This window comes from Octopus bimaculoides, chromosome 3 (assembly GCF_001194135.2).
Source record: "Octopus bimaculoides isolate UCB-OBI-ISO-001 chromosome 3, ASM119413v2, whole genome shotgun sequence".
NCBI classification, from domain to species: domain Eukaryota; kingdom Metazoa; phylum Mollusca; class Cephalopoda; order Octopoda; family Octopodidae; genus Octopus; species Octopus bimaculoides.
In genome coordinates this window covers 158,622,603-158,634,967 of record NC_068983.1, presented here as the reverse complement: position 1 = coordinate 158,634,967, position 12,365 = coordinate 158,622,603, and the positions used below count along the sequence as shown (strand labels likewise).

Sequence of the window (12,365 nt, the reverse complement as noted above, 5' to 3'; positions counted from 1 at the left end):
GTGCATCTCATGTGCCACCCGCACAAGAACCAGTCCAGGGGCACTGGCAACGATCTTACTTGGCTTGCCGGGTCTTCTCATGCACAGCACATTTCCAAAGGTCTCGGTCAGTAGTCATCGCCTCAGTGAGGCCCAATGTACGAAGGTCTTGCCTCACCACCTCAGCCCAGGTCTTCCTGGGCCTACCTCTTCCACGGGTTCCCTCAACTGTTAGGGTGTGGCACTTTTTCACGCAGCTATCCTCATCCATTCTCACCACATGTCCATACCAGCGCAATCGTCTCTCTTGCACACCACAACTGATGCTTCTAATGTTCAGCTTTTCTCTCAAGATACTTACACTCTGATGGGTATTCACATTGACATATTATTATAAATTGCTTAACCATTCAATTATTTTTATAAAACAAACGATATTTTCTGAGTTATTTGGAGATCTTGTTAACTGTATGCTGATTACGTTTTACTAAGTAGGTCTAACATGACTAAAACATAGTTGTGAAAGATAAGACTTGCTCTCTGCTTGTAGGTATCAAAGAAATTTTAAGTCAAGAAAAATTTTGTGAGTGAGTTCTCCTCCTTTGAAAGCAATCACCATTAATGCTAATGACTTTTCTTCTCAATATAGTTATAATTTCAGTTGATTAAAAATTATCTTTGACCCACAACTTTAAAAGCATGATACTCTCTACTTAGCCATAAGTTGTTTATGCAGAAGACAAACTTGGCAGATATTCCGATATCATTATCTATATTTTGAAAGTACTAACAATTAAGTTTATTTACCTAAGTGAGGTCATTTTTTCTTTGGGTAGAGGCTGGTTTTCTACTAATGAAGTCCTTGCTGTTTTCTCCTTTGGTCGTGGCTCTTCCTTTTGTTGCGGCTCTTCCTTTTGTGGTGACTCTTTCATGCTCTGAATGTCACAAAAGTAATTCAATATGTCCACATTGGTTATCCCTGGATCAGATAGTTCCATTTTGGTTTCAGCTAGATTACAGGATGATAAAAATTGATTTTTTTGAAATTGAAATAGTAATAATGACTTCAAATTTTGGCACAAGGCCAGCAAGTTCTGGGGGGGGGGGATAAGTTGATGACATTGATCCCAGGCTCAACTGGTACTTATTTATCAACCCCAAAAGGATGAAAGACAAAGTTGACTCCAGGGGAATTTGAACTCAGACCATAAAGACTGATGAAATACCAGTAAGCATTTTTGTTCAGCATGGTAACAATTCTGCCAGCTCGCTGCCTCAATAATAATAATAATAATAATAATAATAATAATAATAATAATAATAATAATAATAATAATAATAATAATAATGATAATAATAATAATAATCCTTTCTACTATAGGCACAAGGCCTGAAATTTGGGGGAGCAGTGTTTCACTGGTATTTAATTCATCAACTCCAAAAAGACGAAAGGCAAAGTCGACCTCAGCGGAATCTGAACTCAGAATGTAAAGATGTAATGAGTGAGCAATAAAACACGGCTCCAAAATCTATCCAAAAATATCAGGAATAAACACAACAAATGAAACCAAAAATAACTGGCAAAGTGTTGGACTATATCAAGTAAGGAATACTCATTAGAATTTATTTCTATTTTCCAAATGAACTGATGTATTTTAACTGTGTATCATCTCCATCACTCGCACAATATGTGTGAATACACTCACCACATTATGGTCCAATCAACATCACACCGTCTCGGTCCCCAATCACCAAACACAAAAAAAAAAATTAAAAATAAATTAAATAATACCCAGATTATTCAACCCAAGGATAACAAACAAGAAGTACATACTTTAAACTTATTACACAAAAAGTACAAAAAACTACACATGCAAAACCATTTAACACCAGAAATGAACAGACTAATACTCTAAGAAAATGATGACCATCAAAATAAAGGGCCGGACATTATTCTTCCCATCCCACAAATAAAATAAAAAAGTGTAAATGGACACGTGAGGAATATATTTCCAACCTACACACTTATTTTACAGCAGTGCTCTACCCACAGAATGAAAACACAACAACATATACATATACAATCTGGAAGAAAAATAACCTAGATAAAGATTTGGATATAACAATGAACCCTAATAAACTAGCTAACATATGGAAATATGTTCTAAATACAAAAGAAAAAAAAAACAGAGAAAGAAATAGAACACTTAAAAGGAAAAATACATCAGGAAAACGTGGATAGTGACCACACAGCAATGCCTAGTAATATCATAAACATTGAGACTGTAAAATATGAAGACAGACATAACATGTCCAACAAAAACGAAGTAAGCAACAAAAGACAACAAACCCAAACTGTAGGAATGCATAATGATGAGCAAAAAGCACCAAACCAGAACATCACAGACAAAATTATGAATTGGACGGAATACAAAACAAATCTAAAACCTGAAAACAGTGAAGGGGAACCTAATGATTATGATACTCTAAAAATGAGTATAGTCAAAGAATTGAAAGCCACAGATCTCAGTATGGACCACCGATTTTACCTCTCGAAAATTAAAATTGATAATACAACAACATCAGTGATAAATAACATGAACCTGGCCATCACAGAACTAATAACCACAGAAACAAATGTCAATATGACCAGGTTAAATGATATAATATATGGCCACAAAAGATACCCTAACTCTCAAACCCATCCAAACAGGAGTATCACCACTAAAACAAATCTAGTTGATAAATAAAATCCAGGAAGAAACCAAGAAATTTAAAGAAATACTAGCTGAGCCTGGGACAATGCCTGAATGGCTTACGGAAGGGAAAACTAACCTAATTCCCAAATCCACTGAAACAGCAAACCCACAAAATTACAGACCAATAACTTGTCTTCCTACAATTTACAAAGCCTTTACTGCAATAATATTGCAGAGAATGGGAAAACATCTGGAAGAAAACAACCTGTTTCCAGAAGAGCAGAAGAAATGCTGCAAAAGCTCATATGGATGTAAAGATCAACTATTGATCAATAAAGCCATAACTGAAAACAACCATAGGAAAAAGAAGGGTTTAAGTATAGCTTGGGTTAATTATCGAAAGGCTTTTGATAGTATTTTCCACATATGGATCCTAGAAACACTAGCCATAAACAAGGTAGTACCCATAATCATAAAATATATAAAACATTCCATGAATAAGTGGCAAACAGTGCTACAGCCCCAGACAAAAGAGAGACTCAAAAAAACCCAAGCCACCCCCATTAGAAGAGGAATATTCCAGGTACACTATGTGTGAAATAAAATGCTGGGATGGTCACAGTTGGAATTGGAATGCTTTTCAACATGGGTCTGCTCAATCAAGATGAGCATAACTATAATCATTTAAAGATGTTGACATTTAGTGCTTCAGCTAAGAGGACTTTATTTCTATAAATGGTTTTCTTTTATTTGATTAATTATATCTTAAATTGTAAGAAACTTTCAAAAAAATCAGAATACTTACATATATTTGAAAGTGAACGTCTCTGTTAAAAAAAAAAAACAAAGTTACATACGTACATAAATTAAATATTGAATTCAATATTTAACACTTTAGCATTCAAATTACTCAGTCAAATGTAATGCTCATTTATTCACATTGTTTTCAATTAATTATGCATTATTTCATAGCTTCAAAATTTTGATAATGTGCTTGTTTATTTTTAGAATGACATTATAGGATAGGTGGGAGAGGCTAGTTTGAACATGAAATGGGCAGAATATTTGTGCTGGATATGGCTGGTTTAGAAGATAAAGGGTTAAGGTTATTGACAAATCATATCAAAATAATTGTTAAATGCTTTTGAAGAAAAGCTATTTCAGAACAACTGCTTCAGAGCAATATCATTAAAATTAATGTTTTATGTACATAAAACTTTATTAGATATTATAAGACAGAAAAGTAAAACAGGTCCATAGATGGAACTCAAGCCAAATATTTATCAAGGTTACCCACATTACTGATTACACAACAAAGACCTTGCCGTTACTTCTTTCTCTCAAATTACATACTTAATCTATTTTTATGATATTTTTAACTCTGATATTTTTATTCCTCCATGTTAATTGACAATGATAAACTTGCTATATAAATATTAGCATATATATTAATGTTCAGTATAACATTCAACTCATTCATAAATTAAATAACTGATCTACATAAGTCATTCAAGGAATATTTTGCCTTTAATATGGATACTGAAAGATTTGGTCAGCATATGTAAAAGAACTATTTCTAGTAGGAGAACCACAAATGATCATAATATATACAATGCTTAGAAACTAGTCGTGCCTGTAGGATCTTCTGAATGGCATGCCTAAAGAAAAAAAATTACTTTGATTTTTTTTTTTTTTAATATGGCTGATAATCCCCTGATAATGATTCATATCTTGTGCAGCCCTTCTCAAAAACATCACCTTTGCATTGCTATAAACTACGACATTATTTGTTACTATAAGCACAAACTTAATGCACACAACTTTTAAGACAAATATTTATTATATTTTTTACTGCTTTACATCCATTTCTCCACACTTGTAATAAGCAGATAGTTTTGCAACTTTAGATATTTATAAATTGTTAGAGTAATTGATTTTACAGTTCTATACCCAGCCTACCATAAACTAATATACTGCAGAATAAAAAGGAATTTCTGTTGTTAGATAGGCAAACTGAAGCAAGCAGAGCTTTTTGCCTTGTTTAGAGGATGAACACAGTAAACACTAATTTTGAACTCGCTCCAGCTGTAGAAACTCTGCCAAATTTAGATTGGAGCCTGGTGTTGCCATCCGGTTTCACCAGTCCTCAGTCAAGTCGTCCAACCCATGCTAGCATGGAAAGCGGACGTTAAACGATGATGATGATGATGATGATGTGGGTCAAAATCAGTCTTGAATGATTATAAATAAAATTGCTTTTTAAACCAAATAGCAATATATCTCTCTCAGATTCTGACCAGCTTTTTCGAGCATAGGTCAGCTTCTGCTCCCATAAAGTCAAGTTTGTGATCTGGTTTTGTATCCCAAATGAAACTATCAAGTCGTCTTATGAAAATTGTCTGAAATATCATATATGTAATTTCTAACAAATTTTACAGTATTCTCAAATGTCAAAACATATTGATTGCTACTCATATGAATTTGGAAACCTGTAACTGTATAATTTCTTTTTGCAAAATAATCTGATTGAAGTACTAATATTAATTAACCTCTCTAAGATGGACATATCAAAGGAGCATTTAATGCACATAATGCTTTATGAGTTCAAAAAGGGAAACAGTGCAGCAGAAGCAATCTGAAATATCCATTCTCTTTATGGAGAAGTGTGGTTGAATGAAAGAAGCTGCAGAAGATGGTTTGCAAAGTTCAAAAATGGTGATTTCAGTCTAAGAGAGTGGTCACAAATAGGATGCCCTTTTGAATTTGATGATGATCTACTTTTGTCAGAGCTTGTGAAGGATAATGCTGTGTTAGTTGAAGAATTGGCAAGCAAGCTCAATTCAAGCCATTCAACTATTCACCGCTATTTTCAATAGCTTGGAAAGGTGCCCAAACTCGAGAAATGGATTCCTCATGATTTGCTAGAAGCCAATTGAAAATCATGAGTGAGCATCTGCTCATCTCTTCACTCTCAAGAACGTGCTTGCCATTTTTGGACTGATAACTGACTGCTGATGAAAAATGGATTTTTTATAAAAATCTTAAGCATTGCACTCAATGGCTTACTTGTGGAGAAGAGACTAAACTACAACCCAAAAAGGGACCTCCATGCAAAAAAGATTCTTCTTTCTGTTTGGTGGGATTGCATTGGAATCATCCACTTTGAGCTGCTACTATCTAATGCAATAATTACAGCTCACACCCATTGCCAACAATCAAAGTGTTTGGATGCTGATTTGAAGAAAAAATGGACAACTTTGGCAAATCATAAGGGAGGGGTGTTTCTTCATGATAAAGCAAAGCCCCACACTACAAAGATTACTTCAGCAAAAATTGAAGAACTTGACTAGGAAAAAATCTCTCGCTCACCTTATTCCCTGGACCTTGCTCCCACTGATTACTATTTGTTTCAAAGCTTACAGAATCATTTAGATGGATTAGTTACTCAAAAGCCCCAAATAAGTCAAAACTGACATCTCTTCCTTCTTTTCATCAAAGGCAAAAAATATCCTGTTGAATTTAATGATGAGCTTCTTTTGTCAGAGCTTGAGAAGGATAATGCTGGGTCAGTTGAGGAATTGACAAGCAAGCTCAATTCAAGCCATTGAACTGTTCACCACCATCTTCAACAGCTTAGAAAGGTGCCTAAACTTAGAAAATGGGTTCTCTATGATTTGACAGAAGCTAACCAAAAATCCCAAGCGGACATTTGCTCATCTTTTTACTTTGGTGGACATATCTCACCATTTATGGACAGATTAGTGACTGCTGATGAAAAATGGATGTTTTATGAAAATTTTAAATGATGCAGGCAATGGCTGAGTTGTGGAGAACCCAAAAAGAACCTCCATGTAAAAAGTGTTTTTCTTTCTGTTTGGTGAGATTGCATCGAAGTCACCCACTTTGAGCTGCTGCCAGCTAATGCAACAATAACTGTCACACCTATTACCAACAATTAGAGCATTTGGCTGCTGCATTGAAGAAAAAAAGCCCTGCTTTGGTGAACTGTAAGAGAGTGGTGTTTTATCATGATAATATGTAAGGCCCCCACACTGCATAGAATACATCAGAAAAAAAAAAAATCAACTTGGCAGGGAAAAAATCCCTCACCCACCTTATTCCCCAGACCTCGCTCTTTCTGATTACCATTTGATTCAAAGCTTACAAAATCAAACCTGACATCTCTTCCTTCTTTTCATCAAAATCAAAAGAATTTTTCACCAATAGAATTTAAAAACTGATGAATAGATGGAAGGATGTCATAAAAAATGATAGGAATTATATACAGGATTAAATTTTAATAAAATGTAAAATTAGATCACTCTTTTTCTTACCCAAAATTTGGACATTACTAATGGGATGCACCTGATATTAAAGTTCACTTAAAATAATATTGACCCTGGAAAAACATGTTCCAGCTTCTTATTTCTTCTTTTAAGTAAAAAGAGAGGACTTTGAATCTACTAAAAAATTCAATATAACTAACCTCTCATTTAAGGTAAATGCAGCACAGCATTATTAAACTTAATTTTTGTGAATCATTAGTTTTTACTCCATTTTTGTTGAAGTACAGTATTTTATAATATTCATAAAATTACAAAATATACCAAAGGAAAAACAACAACAATTTCTTGCATTGGTAAAATTATCTCCTAGGAGAGTATCCATAATAATAAAATTACAAGTTATATCAACAAGAAAAATTTGAATAATAACAATTAAGTATAATGCATGCTGTATGTTGCAGAAATGTGCTGCGATGTATTTACAGTTAATCATTCATTTCCATTGAAGAATTGCAAAAATACAAGAAAATAGTTTGTGACTATATCCATTAACTACCAATCCATGACCAAAATTTGGTGAATAGAAACTGAAAGAAGACTGGTCATCATTATCATTTAAAATCTATAGTCCGTACTGGCATAGGTTGGATGGGTTAATGGGATCCAGCAGGCTCAAAGACTGCGTTATTCTCTAATGACTGCCTTGACATTAGTTTCTATGTCTGGATGCCCTTCCTAGAATCCAACCATTGTGTACTGGGTGGGCTTTTTTTAAGGCATCAGCATTAGTGACATTCATTGAGTAAGACTACAGTAGAGAGGTAGACTGCTTTAACCAAGATGATGAGGGGGTTAAAGTGTGAGAGAAGGGGCTAGAACTGAACAGGTTTCTTGCTCTAGAGGAGCTACAAGGCTACTCACATTATAAAAGAGAGGATGGGAGTGACTTGGATGTAGCTGTGTTTGTGTCTATGTGCAACTACACAGGCACCTAAAACAATTAGCAAAAGTATGGTACATGCTACCAGGTCATACTTGGTGTCGAAGGAATTTATATTTAAGAAGATAAATGAGTAATCATTGATTTCCTGCATTGGACATAGAGGTACATAGGAAAGAGGAGTGCAAATTTGTGTTCATGTACTTTTGAAAGGCATCAGTAATGTAAGTCAAGAAAACAGCTACAACGAAGAATAAAATGTGCCAGGGAATGGTTCATGGACAGCTTAACACTACTTTATAATGTAGATAACTGTAGAAAGCAATTCTTTATAAGTTATAACTAAAGTGTTTCTCAAGTTTACAACTCCAATGATAAAGGACAATACAATTAGGTTGAGAGCTCTAGCATGGCCAAAGTAATGGTGGCTTAAATATATGAAATAACTAGTATGAAGTGTATGAAAACATAAAAGTGAAGTAAATTGTGTTTCAGATTTTACTTTCAAAACAATTGTCAATCAATTTTAATCAGATTGCTATTTTAGAAATAAACATTATTTAAAGTTGTCTGGATAAAAAAATAGAACATAACATTGAATGTAGAAATTTTCTAAACAAAAGGTTAGTTGGATAATCTGCAAAAGACAGCTTTAATAAAAGTAGATAGATTATATTTGTAATGTCTTTTATTTAGCTCAGTTCCCAGGTAACTATTCAAGCAGTGAACATTTACTTCAGATACCAGTGGCAGTTTACTTTAACTCTCAATACACAAGTTAACCCTCTCTCTCACATGCAAGCATGCGTGCATGCATGTGTGTGCAAATTTCTGTTTTGTTTTATGTGTTTTCTCAAGCATACACTTGCATGTCTAGACATGCTCATATATCCTTAAATGATAAACTTCTGTAAAGTTTTACAGATTTTTACAGTTCCAGTGATGACTTGGATCTGTCATCTTCGAATCAGCCTTCTCCATACATAGATATGTATGTAGGTATGTATGTATGTTATAGTGGTGTTGTAGTCAGTTGCTACAAGGGTAAAGGTGGAGACTTAGATAGAAACAACTACAGAGGTATCAAACTGCTGGGCCAGGTCATGAAAATTACAGAAAGAGTTATAACTCAATCAAATAGAATAGAATTAAACTAGATGAGAAGCAGTTTGGTTTTGTACCGGGGAAGAGTACTACAGATTCCATCTTTTTAGTGAGACAACTGCAAGAGAAGCATCTAGCCTAAAGTAAACCATTGTACTTGGCTTTCATCAACCTGGAGAAAGCTTTTGGCAGAACCCCTCACTCCGTCATCCGGTGGTCTCTCAGGAAGGTAGGAGTAGAAAAATGCCATATAGAGCAAAGCTGTCAATGGGATAAGGGTCAGCCATGAGTACAGTGATGTATTTAGTGCACAAGTAAGAGTCACTGTGGTTCAGTTTTCAGTCCCCTATATTCATCATTGTCATCCAGGCCATAACAGAGGAATTTAAAATTGAGACATTTGAGCTTGAATATAAAGGACATGTGAAGACTAGAGAGCAATGAAGCTTGTATACTCCATTGAAAGTTCTATGCCAATGTGCAAGGATGAAAAAATGCTAAGTTATTGAGAGAAAAATTAGGCATAAGAGGACTAATATGTTAATCCCTAATAATTTATTTCAGCTCCAAAGAATTTTTAAAAAATTATACATCAACTCTCAAATGTGTCCTATTTTGTGGCTTTATGTACCCAAGAAGACATAACTCAGTCGGTAAACAGAAACATATGATAAAATGGATATCACACTAAGTACTGCAATCAATAAATTGACTAAAACACTTGGTGCTCCAGCATGGGAGTAGCACAATGACTGAAACAAATAGAATAAAATTATTTTCTTGAACTTTCATCCAAAAGCAGTGTGAACCATAAAATAAATGATTAAATTGTAATTCATTTTATTCATTATTATAAAAGAGGAGATATATTACATTACTGGCAGAAAGTGGAATAGATATGTTATACTAAGTACTAGAGATAGGTTGTTAGTAAAGGACAATATTTGTGAATCAAAGAGCAAAGCAAGTCAAGACTTGTAGATTATTAAGCAGAGTCAAAACAGAATAGAGATGATGTATATTAGCAGATAGAAAAACAGAAGTAACAAGCAGATTGATTTAAAGGTCCCAATTATATTGTTTAACTTTCAGTAACAGGCTACAAAATTTGCATCAATTCTCATTAATAAATTAATTCAATTTAATTGGATTCATCACAAACATACGTTAAGTTTCTAATATATAATCTAAAATTCTACAAAAAAATCTCTGATAATTTAGACTAAATCAGCAATAGGTTAACCTTCAAACATTTATCCCACCTCTCAACAATGCATTTAATGTTTCTCATTCAATGTCAGTAGTTACATTTTCACAAAAGAAAGGTTGTAAATTTACCTCTCGGAATTTATAAACTGAGGGTAACATTTCTTGCAGTTCCTCAGGTTTAGCTGAACTATGAAATGAAGCACAGACCTCTTTCTGAAAGCATTTTTTCCATCTGAAATTTATGAACATTCACTAAAATTGTGTTATTTTACAACATACTTATTTGACAACTAAAGCAGAATGTCTTGTCATTTTTCTGAAGCAAGATTCAATAATAATAATAATAATAATAATAATAATGATGATGATGATGATGATGATGATGATGATGATGATGAATGCCCGGATGCAGTACCAGGCAGTGGCTCTCATGGCTTCTGATTTTAATTGATTGGAAGTGTTATCATGTACATTGTTTTGCCTTGGTATAAAAAGATGGGCTACAGCAAATATTCTACTCAATACAACAGATTTGTTTGTCAGTTGTTTGACCTTAACCAGTTGAGCATGTCCCTTGGTGGCTGACGATATGTGCATCTCTGATCATGAGCAGAAGTAGTGGGGGAGCATCATAGCCATGTGTTGAGAGGAATTCTTTGGAATTTGAATAATTCACCTATGGAAACATAGGTGTTTTTCTCAACATCCTTAAACAAACCTTATTCAGGGACCTTTTGAGTGAAATGGGCTACTCGACCTGAAGAAAATTCTAACTGGGCCCCACCTGCGAAGTCATGCGCTGTTTATCTTGATATGAGATCACCATGTCACGCGCATATGGTTGTGATGCATGTGCCTGGTGTACTCTTATCAGACGGGTAGTCATGATGGGTATATTGGGTTTTGTATATTTTACCCCAGTGTCACTTTGATGGCATGCACTGTTCTCTCACTCAATAATAATAATAATAATAATAATAATTGGAATAGAGTGCCCAGTAGAACTCTTACAAAAGGTTTGCCTCCTTGGCATGGCCAGAATTATCAGGAAAGTATTAGATAACTGAAAAGAATGGATAGCATGGTACCGTAGGCTGCCGGTAGCAAGTCTGCTACACATGCAAGACTCCAGGAGCTCCAACAAAACCTGTGACAAAGGGAAATAATAATAATAGTTGTTGTCGTCACCGTTTAACAGCTGGCTTCCATGCTGGCATGGATTGGACAGTTTGATAGTGTCTGATGAGTCAGAAGACTGTATCATACACAAATGTCTATTTTGTTATATTTTCTATGGCTGAATGCCCCACCTAACACCAACTACTAGGTACTTTTCTCATAATGCCAGCACTAATAACAATTGCCTCATAACTTGCAAGACCATACATATACATGTATATACAAGAAATAAGGGTAAACACAAGTTTATATTACAGTTCTTACACATGTTTCACCTATTATTGTTGTTTAGAGTCCTGAAATAGGTGTTCCAAGTGTATTTGGATGTTTAACTAGAAACGGATCTTCAGAGAACACTTTATTGCATGAGGTTAGAGATAACTATGTCCAAAGTTGGAGAGATGGTAAGGAATTTTGTAAATATTTTCAGAGGGAAATATAAAGAAAGCAATTGGATGAGAAGGAAGTATACTAGATACTAGAGAAAGGGGATGGAATGAGAGAGAGAAAGAGAAAACAACTAGAGCATAAAGAAAGAAAAAGAAAAAGAAAGAAAGAAAGATAGAAAGAAAGAAAAAGAAAAAGAAAAAGAAAGAAAAACAAAGAAGTAAAGAGGAAATCAGGAAGAGAGAAAAATAGAAAAAGAAAGAAAATAATCTTTTCTTTCCCCCTCTTCCTAATTTTCTCTCTACTTTCTTTATTTTTTTCTTTCTTTCTATCTTTCTTTCTTTCTTTTTCTTTGGAACACTTATTGCAGGGCTTCAAACAAACATAATGGGGAAACACACATTGGAATTACAGTATGAGTTTGTGTCTATCCTTACTTCTTACGTTTGCTCTGTAGCTGATAAGCAGCTATACTACTTGGTATAGAAGTTATTTGACAATAAAAGGGGAAGCAGACTGGATTGTGATAATGTACATGGAGCTCTAAACATAACAGTAGCAGTTGTACATCTGTTTGTACAT

General features: G+C 34.3%; 1 protein-coding gene across 4 annotated transcripts in view; it reads right to left on the bottom strand.

The window, feature by feature from the left end:
• LOC106872345 (WD repeat-containing protein 97) overlaps nucleotides 1-12,365 on the bottom strand; it is a 103,585-nt gene that overhangs the window by 5,489 nt on the left and 85,731 nt on the right. For all 4 annotated transcript variants that reach the window (XM_014919301.2, XM_014919300.2, XM_014919302.2 and 1 more), the window contains 3 exons: nucleotides 10,347-10,449; nucleotides 3,484-3,505; nucleotides 787-988 (listed from right to left, as the gene is read on the bottom strand). In XM_014919301.2, coding sequence (XP_014774787.1) covers nucleotides 787-988; nucleotides 3,484-3,505; nucleotides 10,347-10,449 — 327 coding nt within the window. The remainder of the gene's footprint in view (nucleotides 1-786; nucleotides 989-3,483; nucleotides 3,506-10,346; nucleotides 10,450-12,365) is intronic.